Genomic DNA, 20,039 nt, shown 5'->3' with positions numbered 1-20,039 from the left:
GGACAGACACAAAAATACCCTCATATGCAGCAAGTGATACTGATTTTAGGGTTCTTACCCCTGGGGAGCTCTGGTAGCATAGTGGCTAAGGCACTTGACTGCTAACGAGAAGGCTGGTGGTTCAAACCCACCAGCCACTCCTTGGAAGGAAGATGAGTTAATCTACTTCCGTAGTGATACTGTCTCGGAAACCCAAGGAGGGGTCGCTACGAGTCTGACTCAATGGCACATAACAACAACGACAACAACCTCTGAGTAGCAATGCTAGCTCTGCCCTGCTTCAGTGAAGGGGAATTTAATCAGTTTTCCAGTGAGCACAAGATGATATCTGACGCATTCCAGGAAAATGGATAGAATAGATGAAAACATATACACAGATGCAGTAAACTTTTTACTTTTATTCCTGCCTAAAATATAACATGCTTTCTGCAAGAATTATGAGTTAAATATAATTTAATGTCAATAAGGCATTTAAAATATAATTGGGACAATTAAAAAAAATAACAACAACAACAAAAAAAAACCTATCATGAAAACAGGAAGAAAAGGGGTTAGTTAACAAAACAAAAACAAAATAAATGAAGTAAGAACAAAAATCTCCACAGGTTCTAGCTTGTGTATTCATTCTTCCTCTTACCCAGGGGGAAGCTCCCTGGGGCAGAAGAGAGTACTGCCTTGAGAGTTCACACCTGATTCACAGAAGACAGTCTGTGTTCCACCTGGAAAGCCAATGCCATGGAGAATGCATCGAAGTCTTTTTCTCTTTGAGGTGGCAGGAAAATGCAGGCTTTCAGGACACGTGAGGTCACTGTCCAAGTACAGCTGGATGAAATGAGGTCCATAGGCCTCATTTAAAAATAGGTGCTCTCCTTGCCTGTGGTGTTCAGTTGCAAGTATTCCAGACTCCCTTTTTTGTAGCTGGCTATCCTTGTTGGTTTTCGGTTTCTTATCCCTGCAGCCTGTCTTTTCTGTAAAGAGTTGGCAAGCATGTCTGAAAATTCTGCTTGCAAGCGCTGTTGATTCTCCCTGGAAGGGGTCGAGGAGGGAAAATGAAACTTCTCAGTAATTTTTACAGAATACCTCTTAGTTTCAGAATAAACAGTTTAGTTTGTTAAATACTCACTGAATGCATAGTCTGTGCTAGACATTGCTGGATGCAGGAAGTACAAAGAATTACAAAGGGATCTTTGTCTTTGATGAGCCTAAGATAGTTCACTCCTGCTATATGTAGTTATAGAGTAAGCAGAATGTATTTCAAATTGAAAATTACGTTTCAATTTCACAGTGAAAAAATCTGCTGCTAGAATTAGAAGACATGGTTAGGAGGAGCTAAATTGACATATGCCACTGTAGGAAGGGGAAAAACATGCCAGGGAAAAGAAGCAAGGAGGATGCTAGGGCCCCTGCCACACAGTCCTAAAAATTCATTTGTCCTGCATGTACCTAGAAGGGTGGATCTTGTTTGTAGAGGGCTCAGAAAAGGTTCAAGGGTTTCAAGAGTTAGGAATGAACTGTGGTACTCCTAGTAAGAGGACATGTCACCTGAGCCCCAAGAAATGTCTAGGCTGTTTTGGCATGTTATGGATTGAATTATGTCCTCCAAAATATGTGTTGGCAACCGAACCCTTATACCTGTGAATGTAATAACATTTGGGAATAGGTTTTGTTGTTGTTATGTTAGTGAGCCATATCGCTGTAGGGTGTATTCTAAACCTAATCACTTCTGAGTTATAAGAAGGAGCATAGACACAGACAAGTAGGCACTAAGAGGGAGGAGGAGGAGATAGATGCCATGTGAAGAGCACAAGAATATTCCCCCAGAGTCAACAGAGAGCGAGCCTTCCCCTAGAACTAGTGCCCTGAATTTGGACCTCTAACCTCCTGAACTGTAAGAAAATAAATTTCTGTTCTTTAAAACCACCCACTTGTGGTATTTCTGTTACAGCAGCACTAGGGAACTAAAACAGCATCTCCATAGGCTTCCCATCTGTCTGGGGTCCACACTTATGAGTCTATGAGACAAGATTTCTCTACCATAGCAAAAGCCATGGCAACAGCCACACGACTGATTGCTGCACCATCTACCAATGTGCAACTGAATAACAATTTGAGTCACATTTAGGAGAACTGAAACCTGTTAGCTAGACCTGAAACTTTACTTTCCTCATCTCAAGGAGAACACAAACTTGATGTGAAGACTCAGAACAGCAGTCTTAGAGTGAGGTGGTGGGGAGGCCCTGTTTGCCTCAGTGTCTCAGCAGTGAGATGCAGGTAGGGCTGGAAATGTAGAGAGAGGCTCTTTGCTTCTAGAATGCCCTGCTCTTAACAGAAGGAGATATGCATTCCTGTTGCCATTCAGACTCATAACAACCTGATAGGACAGAGGAGAATTGCCCCATAAGGTTTCCAAAGCCTGTAAGCTTTATGGAAGCAGCCTGCTTCATCTGTCTCTCACAAAGAGGCTGGTAGGTTTAAACTGCTGAACTTTTGGTTAGCTGGGTGCTTAACCACTGAGCCATCAGGGCTCTTTAGACATGCATTAGTGGATTCTAAACTGATTCCTATTTTTCTGAGCAAGTCTGGAATACTTAGTTTCTAGCAGCCAGAGAAGAGGTTTCTAAAGTGTCTCCTGGGTATATAGCCCCTTACCTGGAATCCAATCTATCATTGCCACCCTGCAAAACACTTCCCCAAAATAAATTGACTGTATATTGTACAACTTAAAAAGTCAAAACTTCCAATGTCCCTCTCCCTCCCTGCCACATCCACAGCTTACACAGTTGGAGGGGCTGGCAGATTGTACTCCTGGTCCTTCACCCCGGTCAGCCAGTAGGTGGTCTCAGTTCCTCGTCCCTAGTGAACAAAAAAGGTATATATCCATCAAGGACAGATGAGACAGGCAGTGCTAGCCCACTGTTCCTACCATGTCCTTTTTCCCAGAGACGTTTGACCTCCAAATTTCTCATTAGGGCCAATATTTAAGCGTACCACATGTTTCTGATATGTTTTGCATTATCTCTAGACAGATCTTTATTTCCAAGTGCTATTTTAAAGATAAGTCTTTTTCTTGTTCCCCTGACATGTTTTTCAAAGTAGAGTTTTCTTTCTTTCCCCCCTAAGGCATTTCAAAAACATCACTATAACAACAATGCAAAAACTCCAAATTAAAGAGGCTATGCCAAAAAATCCAACTGGTTTTCATTGCCCACATTTCCTGCCAGCCCATTCTTTTTGCCACTGTTTCCCTTCCTTAAGTGTGTAAATTGTAAATAGTAAGTTATATTTGTTGGGTCCTATTTGGAGGCTAGGAGCTCTGGTGGCAAAAATCCACCAGCCACTCCTCGGAAAGAAGGTTGGGCAATCTACTTCTGTAGCGATATTGCCTTGGAAACCCAAGGAGTGGTTGCTATGAGTTGGATCCGACTTGACAGCAGCGAGTTTATGTTTGTATTTGGAGGCTATAACATGAATGGAAACTTATTAGAAACTCTGTATTTGCTAGAACTTATTTTTGGAAAGGGGACTGGATGATTATATCAAAAAAGGAAATAATTCATTTTAAAAAAAAGGTTTGCCAGTTGTGTTTAGACTATATTAATTCAAAAACCACTTCTATTTTGTGGGGAATGCTCTGTGCAAATAGCATATTTATGGAGGGCTCAAAAAGTGAGTGTGAGGTTAGGCACCTTGCTAAAAGTAGGCTTCTACAATTTGTAATCAAAGTTTAAAGGTCAGAATCATTATGACTCCTGGAGCCAGATAACCTGATAGTTGATAATCAGCCTCAGATCAGGGCTCCCACCAGTTCATTGTGGTTGGACCTCCTGCTGAAAATTTTCATTTCTACCCAGAGATACTGAATCAGATTTTACAGTTTCACAAGGTCCTCAGGTGATTCTTATGTATATAACAATTGTGAATCTGTAAGAATCTCTGGGGATCTTGCGGAAACTCTAAATTCTGATTCAGTATATCTGGAGTAGAAATGCAAATTCTGCAAATTCTCAGAGGGGGGTTGAACTGGAATGAGTCAATTTGAAGTTCTGCTTGAGATCAATTGTGAAAAGATTGTAATGACCTATGAAAAGCAGCCTAATAGCCAACTGGGAACAGCTGATCTAAATTTAAGGCAAAACATGGAGAATTTAGAGTTGAAATGCTTGTTTAAAATACATATTCCTGATCTACACCTACAGAAAGACTTATTTAGTAGCTCCTAGTAGGGAGCTGGAGTCCCTGGGTGGTATAAATGGTTAATATACTCTGCTGTTAACCAAAAGGTCAGAGGTTCAAGTCCATCCAGAGGTGCTGGAAGCAAAGGCCTGGTGGTCTGAAAAAGCAGCTATTGGAAACCTTTGTGAGTTCTACTCCCACACAAGTGGAGTCACCATGAGTTGGAGTCAAGTCCATCATAAGTGGTTTAATTGGTTGGTGGGGAGTCCAGGTATCTGCCTTTTAGCAAGCACCCAAATGATGCTGTCAGGAGTGTGGGCCACATCTTGAGAGTCACTGCTCCAGAGCTTCAGAACAGTAAAGAGAAGTGACCTTAGACAGTAGCAGCATCTTTCAGTGAGAGAAGGGAAGTGAAGAGATGGGAGTTTTGACTTACGTTAAATAAATACTAGACCAGGTTATAGCTCTGGCTTTAAGGAACTGGGGATAAAGTTTGGATATGTGTGGAAGAAATGTGGCAGCATTTTATCATATATTGGTCATAGTTCCAATTATCAAAAAGATGCCATGGAGTAAAGAAAAGTTCTGAGTTCATATTTTTTGGTGGTGGCTCCTCCTACAGGGGATAGTGAGTGATCATTGTGGGGAGCACAGAAAACAATTCCTCATCCTCAGGCTCCTTAACTTCCCCAGCCACAAGGTATCCATTCTGGATGTCCTTTCTCAAGGGAGGTGGCACATGTGTGTCTGTGAGTGCTCTGTGCACTGCCTCTGTGGTTCCTTACCTTTAAGTATGTTTCTCCTCTCACTTCATACAGGAACTGACACTCGGTTCTCTTCAGGATGGCTATAGTGGAGCCACTCACATGAATTCTCAAGGCTGACAGTGTGAAAGAGAGAAATAAAAATCATGTCCAGGTGGAAATGTTAGATAGCCACATTGTTTCTCCTTGTTTTGGGTGTTCTTGATATCTTAGATACTTTGCTGGAAGAACACTTATAAGTAATATCAGTGAGATAAGAAATATTATCACATATAGGAAGAAAGAGGGTCTAGCACTGATTTTCCAGGTGCAGAATAAAGGGGTTCCCCTGGTTGTGATCCATAGATTCTCATTCCAGGTCAGACTGGTAGCCTCTGGGGCCTGGTTTTGCATTTGGCTTGTGGCAAGCTTGGGAGTTGGAATCTGGTGTAGGATCCCCATGTAAAAGTTCCACTAAGTAGGGGGCAAAGTACAGAGAGTTACATGTCTTGATTTTCTCAAACTTTACTCTTAAGGATACTATTATTCTTCTGACAAACAAGTCACCAGGGTATTTCAATTCATAGGTCCATCCATTGCTGTAGACCACCTTTCCCACTATGGGTGTCTAATAGCCATGTCACAATCAGTAACAATGATAAGAATAATGGCAGCCTCACAATGTATGTCTACCATGTATCAGAGGATTGCTAAGTGCTTACGAACATCACATCAAGTCCTTCCAGAATCCCTCCTAGAAGGCTGGTATCCCATCTTCATTTTATGTTTTCATCTTTCTGGGGCATAAAAAGAACAGGTAACTTTCCCTCCAATTTACATAGCCAGTGATCTAAATAGTTATAATTTAATCCAAGTCTGCCTGACTCCAACCTTGTTCTTTCCTTTATACCATGATTTTTTTTCGATACAAACCAGTACCAGATTATTCATTGTCTTTCTTAGTTGACACAGAGCAGATTCTGACTCATGGTGAACCCAATAACTGCCAAAATACAATTTTGCCTCTTGTGTTTTGGTAAGCCCCACCCACATCTACCAATGTGTTTTGCCTCTATTCTATATATCTCTATTACTATGCCTGTCAATGATATTTATCGAGCATCTACTATATGTAACACATAGTGCCTCTCTCTTGCCAGGTAAATACAATATAGACTTTGGCATATAACAAATACTTAGATTTTTTCTTTAGTAAAAGCAATTCCTAGGAAAACCAGATAAAAGAAAAATAGGAAATTGAACCATGGTGTATACTCCCTATCAAGCCTACTGACTTTTTAAAAACTTGCTTTAATCTATGCTAGATTTCATAACTATTCCTGGTAGAACACATCTGAATGAATTGCAAGTGAGCCAAACATAATAGAAACAGTCTAAAACTAAGCAAAGAAGGAAAAATAAAACAATTATCAATAAACAACAACAACAAAACCAAATGCAGCAAGTATGAGATGGACACAGGATTATTTTCTGCCACTGTGAAGGGTCATTCTCCATTTCACTGCACTTTGTAGCTCCTTATTGTGCATTTTATCCTATAATTCCCTTCTGCTTGAAGACGGATCTCTGCCTTCTAAAAAAAAACAAAAGAAATTCCACATTCTTACGAAGGCCAGTGGATTCCATCCTGGAGGCTGTGTTGACAGTATCTCCAAATAGGCAATACCGAGGCATCTTGATCCCCACCACTCCTGCAGCACAGGGACCTGAAATGGAGGACAGAAAGCAGGAAGTGGAGACAATGGAAAGTTTAGAGCAGAGTTAATTAAGATGGATAAGTCTCTTCTCAGAGGCACAATCCTGAGAACATAATGTCTTGGAGAAGTGCTGAGGGTGTGGAATGTGAACTGTGATTAAAAAAAAATCAAACACTGCAATTGAGTCAATTCTAAGTCATAGCAACCCCATTGGGTTTGCAAGGATGTAAATCTTTCCAGGAATAGATTGCCTCATCTTCTTCCCATGGAGCAACTGGTGGATTTGAACCACTGACTTTTTGTCTTACCCACTATGCCACCAGAGCTCCTTGTGAACTGTGATGCTTGTTTAAATGGATATCCAATGAGGTAAGCATCATTATTCAACACATGCTTCAGAAAGTATTTTTCTGTAGCACAGAAAAGTTCATTTGCACTAAGCAAGAAGTCATGTTGTCTAGAGATCTAGGTCACAAAGGCGGGAAGTCTTCTGTAGTTTGACCTCTTTCTGCACTCTGCTCTGGATCTTCTGTGAAGCTTAACCAAAAACCAAACCATTGCTGATGAGTCTGTTCTGACTCATAATGATCCTAAGAACAGAGTAGAAGTTTCCAAGGCTATAACCCATAAGGTTTCTAAGGCTATAATATTTATAGAAGGAGCTCTGGTGGTACAGTGGTTAAGCCATTAGGCTGCTACCCAAAAGGTTGATGGTTGGAACCCACCAGTTGGAATCAACTCTATGGCAGTGAGTATGGTTTTGGAATCTTTACAGAGGCAGACTGACACATCTTTCTCCTGTAGAATGGCTGATGGGTTTGAACTGCCAACCTTTTGGTTAGCAGCCAAGAGCTTACCAACTGCACCACCAGGGCTCTTCTGTGAAGTTGAGGCCAGAAAAAGGGTCAATGCCAACAAATACAGGAAGTTTGATTTAATTTAACCCAAGGAACAACTGTATGACAATGACAACTATTCATTAATAGAGTGAGTTGTGTTGAGAAATAGTTTTTTGGGAGTCCTGGAGTTATTCTAAAAGTGGCTATATGACTATTTATCTTGGGATATATACCCTGCAAAGAATTAATCTAAATGACTCTGGAGTTCCTCTCCAACTAGTTTTTTCTACGATATTTGTAAATCATATCCCCAAATCTCCCAGCTCAAGGCTAGACAACTTTCATGGTCTTTGAAGTGACCTTTGAAGTATAATTGTGTGATTGGAAGGAAGGTGGGAGCGAAAAGATGGTAGAGAGCATAAATGTCCTTTTAATATAGGAATCTGACTAGCTTGTTTTGTTTTTTCCTCTCTGTATATAATCTAATCTGCTTAAGAGACTATAGCGTTTTAGTGGAAAAAAAAAAAAAATACACAGGTCAAATGGAGGAAGGTAGTGGGAATGGGGAGTAAATAAAGGGAGCTCTGGTAGCATAGTGGCTAAGACACTTGCCTGCTAACCAGACGGCTGGTGGTTCAAACCCACCAGCCACTCCTCGGAAGGAAGGTTGGGCAATCTTACTTCCGTAGTGATACTGCCTCGGAAACCCAAGGAGGGGTTGCTATGAGTCAGGTTTGACTCGATGGCACATAACAACAACAACAACAACATTGTGACTAAATAGGAAGCCCAAAGCTTCTTGTTTTAGGAACTGGTTAGCGTTTATCATTCCAGGAGTCAAAGGTGAACAACCAAGAGAACCTTGGGCATTATTTTAGAATTCTCAAGTGATTCTGGTTAAAAATGTCAGGATATATATAATATATACAATATATAGTGACAGAATTCAAAAGTAAACCTCATGTGAAAACCCATCACATTTGAAGACCCTTTATCCTTTCTCATTTAGTTGTTACACAGAGGTACACATAGTTCCCACTTGCTAAGATGATCAATTCCATACCAGAGTGGACTCCAATGCGGATCCATATTGGCAGGCCGGGAAGATGCTCCAGCTGGAAGGTCCCCATAAAGCTGAGGATATCCAAGGCCATCTTGGCGATGTCTATTGCATGCCGGTTTCCATTTCTCTTAGGCAAACCACTAGCCACCATATAGGCATCACCAATGGTCTCCACCTATGGAAATAGTGTCTCATCAGCAGATCTGCCCCTTTAAAAGGCTCAGAAATTAAACAGAAGCACTTAATCACATATCAAACACCGAAGTTTATTGGGAACTCAGTGTGAGCATAGCTTTGTACATTTTTTCTGGGGCCAGTTCAAGACTAATTCTATGCTGATTACTTAACAGTTTTTATAGTCTAGGTAAATGGGTGATTAAAGAGTTATGTGGAAATTTAATCATATAAGAATACTTAATATAAATCATCTAGATGTGGTGACAATTCTATTAATGTTTAAACAATCTAAATGGTTTTATGCATTTTATTAAATTGGTCTTTAACTCTTGGAGAAAACATTAACATTTTCTAATGGATTGTCATTGCTTTATTAAATTTATCTAAAAGCACCCTTAATTGCTAGAAAAGTTATTGTTAGCATTTATCATTTTCTCACGTTACACCTACTTATTGACTGTCTTGTTATCTGACATTTTGTATTTGTGATAACTTTGAAAAATTTCTCAGGCAGTACCTCCTATGGTCTGGGATCCCACGTGGGGCTGCTTCCAGGGCCTCCTCTGCGGGCCACCTCAGATGATGTACCAAAGGTCCTGGTGACAACTGGCTCACTTGAAAGACAGTGGCCAACTAGCTGTGGGAGGCCTTCTCCCATTCATTTGTCTGTGACATCTCAGTATGGCCACAGAGGGCTGGGGTGACAGCAGAACAACATGAGGTTGCAGGCAGGCAGAGGGAGGCCAGGCGAGGGCCTGAAGGTGCCAGAGAGGTAGGTGGGGGAGGGGGGCAATAGGAGAATGGGAAGGAGGCTGTACAGGACTGCACAGGTGGGGCAGATAGAGGATGAGAGGGTCCCCACCCAGTATGGGCTCTGGGCAGAGAACAGAGCCAGGTCCTCACCCAGGGAGGGCATTGGAAGGCTGCTGGCAACACCCCACCACTACTAATCCCAGCTCCCATGGCCTCTGTGGTGGGAAGAAGGCATGGTGGGAAAAGGGGGTCCTCTGTGCCATACACATCCCAAGACCTGCTGCTGGGGTGCCCCATGGGCAGTGAACAAAGGGTGGAAGATATCAGATTGAAGATGGGGTACTGTCCCTGACTCTCAACTCTGCATAACCCCAATTTTGCATAATGATTTGGAACCTAACCATGTTGATAAGTGAGGAGTGGGTGTAATTTTATTTATATAATCATATGCATTCTGATATATATATATATATAGTTCTGATATTTGTTCATTAACTTCGTTCTGCCAACTTTCTCTAAAATGCATAATTTTCTAACAGGAACTGTAATTAATATGGCCTACTTATTAACACTAATACTAAGGAGGAGGACTGGGCTAAAACAAACCATAAAAGGGAAGTCTTCTCTGAGGGTTCTTATAGACAGACTATTATATGAACTATTATCTAAACTTTATTTAAACATTACTGTGTTTCAGGTGTATAGTTTCTCAATAATCTCCACAATAACCATTTAATTAGATTATATCATCCAAATATTTTATATATTGGTAAAATTAGACTTGATTAGGTTAAGTATATTTTATGAAGTCACACAAAATTGGGATTTAGATGTAGTTCTCTAATTCTTAAGTTACTTATCACGTATGCTATGATGCTTTTCCAACGTGGAAATGTGAGAATTCAATCATTTACTTTTCTGAATCATATACATCATTAGCCTGTAACTGGCTACCACCCTAGTCAGATAATATATCTCATTCTGAATATTACAGAATTCTCTCCCTGTTCTGTTTCCCTCCTTTGAATGATGTTGGCTACTCTTCCTATCAGGGAGCTCTGGTAGCATAGTGCCTAAGGCACATAACAACAACAACTCTTCCTATTTCAACAACAACAAAAAAGATAATAGATGAACTGATTCTAGTTCTCCTTATTGTAACTCTGGTATCTTCTTTGCTTCATTTCTAAATCAGGCTAAACATTGTCCCTTTTTTGGAGATGATTTTAGAGTAAACCCTTTGCTCTAAATTTACCATCCAAAATTCCTTCTGTTGAACTTCATATTATTTTTTTCCTATAGCTTCTTAAAGTTACACAGTCATTTTGACTTTCAAAGCCTTTTATTTTTCTACTTCTTCTCACTTTTAGGTTGAATTCAACCACTAATTCATTCAGTCTTAAACTAGAGAAGGCAAACATAAGTAATAATTTTGTTGTTGTTGTTGTTGTGTGCTGTGGAATCAGACCTGACCCATAGCGACCCCTACTTGGGTTTCCGAGGCAGTATCACTACGGAAGTAGATTGCCCAACCTTCCTTCCGAGGAGTGGCTGGTGGGTTTGAACCGCCAGCCTTCTGGTGAGCAGTCAAGTGCCTTAGGCACTACGCTACCAGAGCTCCCAATAGGAACAATCAATTCCAGCTTGATGACCTTGGGGCAGACAATTTTTTTTAGCCCTGCTAGTTGAAGTGTTTACCTTGTAGACATCATGGTGATCGAGAATGTGGTCAAAACTCTTATAGATGTCATTGAGCATGTCCACCACTTCCATGGGAGTACTGTATTTGCAGATAGTAGTGAAACCCACAATGTCACTGAAGTAAATTGTAACTTCCTCATATAGTTCAGGCTCCACAATGCCTTTCTCCTTCAGAGACTTTACTACTAGCCTAGGGGAGGAAGGAAAAACGTGTCTTCAACTTCAGTAATTTTTTCTTTTCTTGCATGAATCTTTAAGACTGAGTAGTAATTGTCCACCAGAATTTAGAGAATTTGGGATTTCCAGTGAATTAGGTGGCTAGGCAGCAAAGGTAGGTTGCATATACCATTTACATGAACATATTATATGCTTACAAATATAATACATGTGTTTTAATACAGATGAATATAAGCAGATTCAGCATTAACTTAGTATGTGATTACTATCCTAATACATACACACATGTAACCATAATACATACATAACCTTAATACATATGCACTCTTGCCTACATATACAACCCTAATACATATATGTACTTGCCTACATATTATTTCTCTACTGATAACCAGAGTCTTATAGATATGAGAGGGAGAGTGTGCTATTAATGTAAGAGCTTGAATCGTTATAGTTATCACGTCTGACTTTCTCATCAGAGTCAATAATGTTACCTCTCTGGAAGATTTAACATAACATTGGTTAGTATCACTATGAAGGTATTGTTGTTGTTGTTGTTGTTGTTAAGTGCCGTCGAGTCGTTTCCAACTCATAGCGACCCCATGCACAGCAGAACGAAACACTGCCCGATCCCGCACCAGCCCCACAATCCCTGCTATACTTGAGCCCATCATCGCAGCCACTGTGTCAATCCATCTCATTGAAGGCCTCCCCCTCTTTCGTCGACCCTCCACCCTACCAAGCATGACATCCTTCTCCAGGGAATGGTCCCTTCTTACAACATGACCAAAATAGGTGAGACGAAGTCTGGCCATTCTTGCTTCCAAGGAGCGTTCTGGCTGCACTTCCTCCAGGACAGATCTGTTAGTTCTTTTAGCAGTCCATGGTACTTTCAGCATTCTTCGCCAGCACCACAACTCAAAAGCATCAACTCTTCTTCGGTCTTCCTTATTCATTGTCCAGCTCTCACATGCATACCAGGCGATTGGAAATATCATGGCTTGTGTCAGGTGCACCTTAGTCCTCAAGGAGATATCCTTGATCCTCAGCACTTGATACAGTTCCTTCGCAGTTGACTTTCCCAATGCTACACATCGTCTAATGTCCTGACTGCTGCTTCCGTTGGCATCGATTGTAGAACCAAGCAACGTGAATTCCTTGACAACCTCAATCTTCTCTCCATTTATTGTGATGCTTCTCATTGGTCCAGTTGTGAGGATTTTTGTTTTCTTTATATTGAGATGTAATCCATACTGCAGACTGTATTCTTCAATCTTCATCAGTAGGTGCCTTAAGTCATCCTCACTTTCAGCAAGCAAAGTTGTATCGTCTGCATATCTCAGGTTGTTAATGATTCTTCCTCCAATCCTGATACCATGTTTTTCTTCATACAGGCCAGCTTCTCGGATTATTTGCTCAGCATATAGATTGAATAAGTGTGGAGAAAGGATACAACCCTGACGCACTCCCTTCTTGATTTTAAACCATGTAGTGTGCCCTTGTTCTGTTCGAACGACAGCTTCCTGGTCAAGGTACAGATTCCTCATGAGTACAATCAAGTGCTCAGGAATTTCCATTTTTCTCAATGTTATCCATAATTTGTCATGATCCACGCAATCAAATGCCTTTACATAGTCAATAAAACACAAGTAAACATCTTTCTGGTATTCTTTGCCTTGAGCCAAGATCTATCTGACAACAGCTATGATATCCCTTGTTCCACGTCCTCTTCTGAATCCGGCTTGAACCTCTGGAAGTTCTCTGTCAATATACTGCTGCAAACCTTTCTGAATTATCTTCAGTAAGATCTTACTTGCTTGCAATATTAATGATATTGTTTGATAATTTCCACATTCTGTGGGATCACCTTTCTTTGGAATGGGCACAAATATGGATCTCTTCCAGTCAGTTGGCCAGGTAGCTGTCTTCCAAATCTCTTGGCATAACTGAGTGAGTGCCTCCAATGGGGCATCTGTTTGTTGAAATATCTCAATCGGTATGCCACCAATTCCCAGAGCCTTGTTCTTCGCCAGTTCTTTCATTGCAGCTTTGACTTCTTCCTTCATTACCATTGGTTCTAGATCATATGCCACTTCCTGAAATGGATGAAGATCCATCAGTTCTTTTTGGTACAGTGACTCTGTGTATTCCTGCCATCTTCTCTTGATGTTTCCTGCATCATTCAATATTTTGCCCATAGAATCTCTCAATATTGCAACTCGAGGCTTCAATTTTTTCTTCAGTTCTTTCAGTTTGAGAAATGCTGAGCATGTTCTTCCCTTTTGGTTTTCAGACTCCAGGTCTTTGCACATTTCATTATAGTAATTGGTTTTGTCTACTCGAGCTGCTCTTTGAAATCTTCTGTTCAGCCCTTTTACCTTTTCATTTCTTCCATTTGTTTTAGCTATTCTCTGCTCAAGGGCAAGGTTCAGAGTCTCTTCTGTCATCCACTTTGGTCTTCTCTTCTTTTCTTGTCTTTTTAGTGATCTCTTGCTTTCTTCATGGATAATGTTCTTGATATCTTCCCATAATTCATCTGGCTTTCGTTCGTTGGTGTTCAATGCATCAAATCTATTCTTTAGATGATCTCTAAATTCAGGAGGGATATATTCAAGATCATACTTTGGCTCTCTATGAAGGTATAATACATTTAAATATTTATTTTGGTATAGTGTGAGCCAGGGAGCTCTGGTGGCATAGTGCCTAAGGTACAACAACAACAACAATCAGAAGGCTAGTGGTTCAAACCCAACAGCCACTCCTTGAAGAGAAGATTGGGCAATCTATTTCCATAGTGATACCACCTCAGAAACCCGAGGAGGGGTCACCATGAGTCAGAACTACAGCAGTGAGTGAGTGAGTGAGTGAATGAGTGACAACCAGATTTGGTTCCTTTAAAAGTGAAGTCAATCACTATGGAAATAAGCTAAGAATTTGCTAAAACTGGTAACAAGTGGGTGAAAATGATAATAAGTGAGCAAGTGCATATATGTATTCCAAAACTAAACCCACTGCTGTTAAGTTGATTTGGACTCATAGCAACCTTATAGGATAGAGTAGAACTGCCTCATAGGATTTCCAAGGTTGTAAATCTTTACAGAAGCAGACTACCTCATCTTTCTCCCCCGGAGCAGCTGGTGGGCTCAAACTGCTGACTTTCTGGTTAGCAGACAGATGCCTTAGCCACTGCACCACAAGAGCTCCTTTGAAGAGATCTACATAAGCAGTTTATTAAACCCAGAAGTAGGAGAGAAACCCAAGAGAGGACTTAACGCTTCCTTTATGTGCCAAGTTGCCAAATCATTGAGCTAAGGGCATGGGAGCTGACAGAGGCTGGATTCTCTCCTGTCTGCCCTTTTCTGAATATGGAACTACTAGAATCAGAACCTAAAAGCTAAGAGGTATCATAGAAGTCATCAAGAATAAATCCCTTACTTTTACAGATGAGAAAGCTGAGGCCTAAGGAGGAAGTTCTACTTTCATGTGGTCTTACAGCTGCAAAGGGCAGAATAAAACTAGAACTGCACAACATCTGCTCTTGAGTCCTTTTATTGCACCATACTTCCTCCACACCCAGGCCTTGGCCATTCAAGGGGATAGGGAAGATCTGGAGGTTTGTTGCTTTGTAGGGAAAGATGAATGCCTGGCACTTCCCTAGAAAACAAACAAACTACAAGGAATTCCAACACTCATTTAGAGAACCTCCAGAGCATTGTTGTTATGTGCCCTCAAGTCTGACTCATAGTGACCCCTCCTTGGGTTTCGAAGGCAGTATCATTATGGAAGTAGATTCTCCAACCTTCCTACCAAGGAGTGGCTGGTGGGTTTGAACTGCCAGCCTTCTGGTTAGCAGTCAAGTGCCTTAGGCACTATGCTACCAGAGCTCCTGAGCATGCTACCAGAGCATGGAAGGGAGTCATTTAGTGCAGTGACATAACTTGGGACATTTCATAAACAGTCCTTGGTGTAGCTCCTTGGACTCACAGGGGCATTTTAGGATGGCTGGCCTTGACTTGCCCACTATTAGAGCACAGAGTATTTTAGGGGCTACATAGATGTAATGATTAAATTTGATGTCCCGCCATTTTTTGCCCTTCATTTTGCAGCTAATATCTGAAAAGTCATATGAGTTGGAAATTAATGAATCACCCAGAGGGAGAAATTAATGTAGGTAGATAAATGAAGGAAGAGCTGTGACTTAAAATGTGAGTTTAATAGCAGGTTGTTGCTTTTAAAAGGAGCCCCACAAGAAGAAAATCTATTTTAATCTGTTTCAGTACCCCAGTGGGTATTGTTTAAATAAATATTTAGGTGGTATCTGGTCTTAAGGTTCCAGCTTACTCCTAGGACACCATCCCCACCCTCTTCCTGTGCACTCTGAGGGCAGGTGGGTTCTGCAACAGGCTTGCTCCAGGCCCTGATGATGGAACAGAGCCTATGTGTAACTCCTGCCTCTTCACTAAGGTTTGTAAAAGAGAAACTATTTATTTAGAAAACAGCACATATAATCTCAAAATTTTTCCTTTACTCACATATAACTGATATTCTAAAGGAAGCAAGGGTAAAAATAAAATAATAATACAAATAATATACAAAACCTTGTATTATATCATTATAATAATATCTAATAATAGCTACATATAATAACAACCATGGACATTCCAGACTCCATGCTAAGCACCTTATATCCTGTAGAATATCTCAGGGAATTCTTAGAGCCTCCTGTGAGGCAGATGGGAAACTGAAGCTCGGTGTATTTACGTAAGTTGCCCAAAAATTGCGTATCAGTAGTAGGTGGTGGAACCATGATTTTAAGTCAGGCTTAGCTGATCTCAGTTTCTATGATTTAACCCAATCCTGGACTTCCTAGCTTACCTTCAATCAAATAAGACAATTTATTATACTTTAATGAGAAGAGAGCTTTACTTCTCATTTGTGTATAGCTTTGGGCTCCTTGGCCCAACCCTATTTCCTTGCTCTTCAGATTTTAATTCCTTGTTTATCTTAATGTTCCTCAGTTATTACGTGACTACCAACACTTACAAAATTTTAAACCAAGGCTGTCCTTGGCCTGCTGCATGGGGAATTTCAACCTTTCTTTCTTGCTTGCTTGGCACAACTGTATTAATGCTTTACAAAATGGTGGTCAGGCCACCGATGCTCCACAGTGAGACATCTCATGTGTGTTCCCTGTCTCCTACACTAAAGTCTGTTCCTACTTCTTATAACTTGGCTTCTACTTGAGGTGAAAAGATCAAAGCAAGGAGACTATATACTGAATCAGATATACTGAATCAGAATCTACATTTTCTAAGAAACTCCTGGGGATCTTGCTAAAACGTAAATTCTGATTCAGTATATCTGGGGCGGTAATACAAATTTTTTGAAGGGGGTTGAACCAGAATGAAACAGTTCAAAGTCCTACTTGAAAATAATCTCTTTCATCTAAGTAATACAGGCCAGAGTAAGGTGTGGCAAGGTATATGCATTTTGAAACCCAATAGTCTGCTGAAGACTATGCAACATTTCATAGACACAAAGAAAAACAATGCTGCACAGATATGCTGAAACTTTCAGCTGTCAGCTATGAGGTATGCCTGTGGAATCCTGGGAAACCACATCTGTAGGACAACTTGTCTTACCTTGGGAGCAGCATGAAGTTAAGTCTGTCAGCTCTGTCCCGCTCTGCCTTGTACAGCTGTGTCCTTTCCTCTACCAGATGTTCCAGATTTCGAGAATATAGCTGTAGACGTCGGATCAAGGTGTCCATATAACTTTCATTTTTTTGGTCATGAAAAAGGCTGTAGATAGTAATAGATAAGGAGGCCTTACACATTGTTATGAAACCATGAATATCCACTAAAACAATGGGCAAATATGATGAACAGGTAATTAAAAAATTAAAAACAAAACTGGTCAGCAATACAATTTTGCAAAAACAGTAATAACAACCAAAAATACATGTGTAGTTATCTAAGTAGATAGTATGCATATATGTGTATATGAAGGCACATGTGAGTATATGGATATGCATGTATACCTGTAGGCATATGTATATATACATGTTTGTGTGTGCTGCATAAAGATTCATATACATAATAAAGTACATAGGGGGCACAGTTATGGATATTTTCTAGACATAAACACTTTGTGGGATAGGTTTACTGGATTGGAAGGCTCAGGGTCATAGTCCCGTGGACCACTCAGCCAATTGGCAAGACATAGTTCATAAAGATAATGTTTTACATCCTAGTTTGGTGAGTAGCATTGGGATCTTAAAAGCTTGTTAGTGGTCATCTAAGATGCAACTTATTGGTCTCTACTCATCTGGAGCAAAAGAGAAAGAAGAAACCAAAGACTCAAAGAAGAAACTAGGTCTAAAGGACTGATTGCCCACATGAACCCCATTCTCACCTATCCCAAGACCAAAAAACTGCTGGTGTCCAGCTACCAGTATTGACTGTTCTGACCAAGAACACAATAGATGGTCACAGAGATGATGGGAGAAAAATGTAGAACAAACCTCAAATTCACAAAAACAACCAGGCCTACTGGACCAGTAGAGAATAGAGGAACCCCTGAGACTATCGCCCAGGGATATCCTTTAAACTTCGAACAGAAGCTACTCCTGGAGGTTACTTTTCAACCAAATAACTGATTGACTCATAAAATAAACATTATCACTAGTGAGTACTCCTTTAAATAATCATCTATTAGAAACTGAACAATCAGCATTTACCCTAAAGCAAAAACTGAAAAGGTAAAAGAAGTGTAGGGAAGCTAGATTAATGGAAACAGAACAAACAGAATGGAAATAATGAGAATGCTGACACATTGTGAAAAATGTAACCAATGTCATTGAATGATATGATTTGTATAGAAATTCTTAAATGGGAACCTAATTTGCTGTAAATTTTCACCAAAAACATAATAAAATATTTTTCAAAATTGCCAACAAAAAATTTTAATGTCAGAAGAAATAGAAATAAATTTAATAAGAGAAAATAGAAACAAATGTTAAAACACTGGTAACCTGTGTAAATAAGAAGTTGGGAAGATAAACAGTACAACCTTCCTAGAGGGCAACCAGATAAAAGTTGTCAAAAGCTTTAAGAATGCTATTGACCTATCTCATTCTAAGAATTATCCCAAGGAAATTCAGGAATGTGATAAATATTAACTTTAAAGGAAGTCACAGCATCCTTTAAACAGCAAACATGAAAATAACATGACTAGAGTAGTTAAGATTTTATGGTATGATGGAATCTTATGTGTCATTAAACTCACTGCTGTTGAGTCGATTCCAACTCTTAGTGACCCCTCCTTAGGTTTCTGAGGTGTTATCTCTACAAAATTAGATTGCTTAGTCTTCCTTCCGAGGAGTGGCTGGTGGGTTTGAACTGCCAGCCTTCTGGTTAGCAGTCAAATGCCCTAGGCACTATGCCACCAGAGCTTCCAAACATGAATTAGAAAAGTTAAATCACATACAAATTTCTCTATATATTGTTAAATGAAATAAATTAGATTATAAAACAACTAAAATTATAACCTCATTTTTATTTTAAAAAAACTGGAGAACATCTGTGGGAAAACAGGTGATGTTTTTATTTTGTTTGATCATTTATTTTCTAAATTTTTAATAATCTATTTTCAGTAAGTTGAAAACACCAGAAAAAATTTTTTTAAATGATTTAGAAGTGATAAATGGAAATTTGAGAGAAGGATCAAGAAAAGTAAAGCTGAACCTTCTATCTTATGTACTCCTCAGAAGAGGGCCAGAGAGTCAAGGTCCTGAAGCAAAAAACCTAACTCTGGGTGCTTGTTAGACCAAGGAGACCTAGATGAGATGCCCCTTTTTGTGGCAATGGTAAATTTGACAAGCCTTAGTGCCAAGGAGACACACGTGTTTAAGCCCTCATGAGTTGTGAGGACTGGAGGTAATGTTCAGAACTCATATGGTGCAATTGGAGGTGCTTAATAAAGCATACTCATTTCATTATTACAATAACAATTTTAAGTTACCTTTTCTGAACTCAGAAGAAGATGCCTCAGAATCCTCTAGGGTAGGAAGGAATGCTTATTAAACATTTAGTATATTCTAAATTTCTGGGTTTGGGATTAAGAAACTTTTTTTTTTTTTTTTCCCCAAACAAGCTTCCCATGAGATTGTTTTTGAAATCATGAGTAGAGTCCAGTTAGAGGAAATGGGTGAGGGAGCAGGTGTTAGGGATGAAGACAAATTATTTATTATCTTATCTTATTCCATAATTAATTAATTCAATTAAGGCAGTTTTCTTAATCTTGACTGCATTCTTTAATCACCTGGGGAGTCAGCCTGCACCCCATACCAATTACTTTAGAGTCTCTGAGCCCAGACATCAGTAGTTTTTAAAGCTTCCCAGGTGATTCCAATGTGCAGCCAAGCTTGAGAACCACTGTATTAAAGGTTAACTATCAGGTGCCTAATTTATCATGATGAGCTTAAATTTCACCTGTCATACGTACAATCTCGTTTGCTCTGAGTAACAGCTTTATAAAGTTGTGGGAAGAGGGGAAAGCAATGAAATTCTGTTTTCTTTCCTGCTTCATTCCCACAACTGACAGTTTAGCTCGACCAAAACATGACCCCACTTTCACTAACTTTACTTTATCTCTAACCCTTGGCTTTAGTTTCATTAAGCATCTGTAGCTTTTG

At 39.9% G+C, this 20,039-nt stretch overlaps 1 protein-coding gene across 1 annotated transcript in view; it reads right to left on the bottom strand.

Annotated features, from left to right (window-relative positions):
- Positions 1 to 851: 851 nt before the first annotated feature.
- GUCY2C (guanylate cyclase 2C) overlaps positions 852 to 20,039 on the bottom strand; it is an 86,526-nt gene continuing 67,338 nt past the window's right edge. Inside the window, exons 21-27 of the mRNA XM_007944470.1 lie at positions 16,987 to 17,145; positions 11,165 to 11,357; positions 8,537 to 8,711; positions 6,545 to 6,643; positions 4,959 to 5,053; positions 2,777 to 2,853; positions 852 to 1,026 (exon numbers count right to left, since the gene is read on the bottom strand). Of these exons, the coding sequence (XP_007942661.1) occupies positions 852 to 1,026; positions 2,777 to 2,853; positions 4,959 to 5,053; positions 6,545 to 6,643; positions 8,537 to 8,711; positions 11,165 to 11,357; positions 16,987 to 17,145 (973 nt within the window). The remainder of the gene's footprint in view (positions 1,027 to 2,776; positions 2,854 to 4,958; positions 5,054 to 6,544; positions 6,644 to 8,536; positions 8,712 to 11,164; positions 11,358 to 16,986; positions 17,146 to 20,039) is intronic.

Source organism: Orycteropus afer, unplaced genomic scaffold (genome assembly GCF_000298275.1).
Source record: "Orycteropus afer afer isolate SDZICR_OR568_19922 unplaced genomic scaffold, OryAfe1.0 scaffold00126, whole genome shotgun sequence".
Lineage (NCBI taxonomy): Eukaryota > Metazoa > Chordata > Mammalia > Tubulidentata > Orycteropodidae > Orycteropus > Orycteropus afer.
The sequence above is the reverse complement of the archived record's forward strand: the minus strand, read 5'-3'. Positions and strand labels throughout refer to the sequence as shown.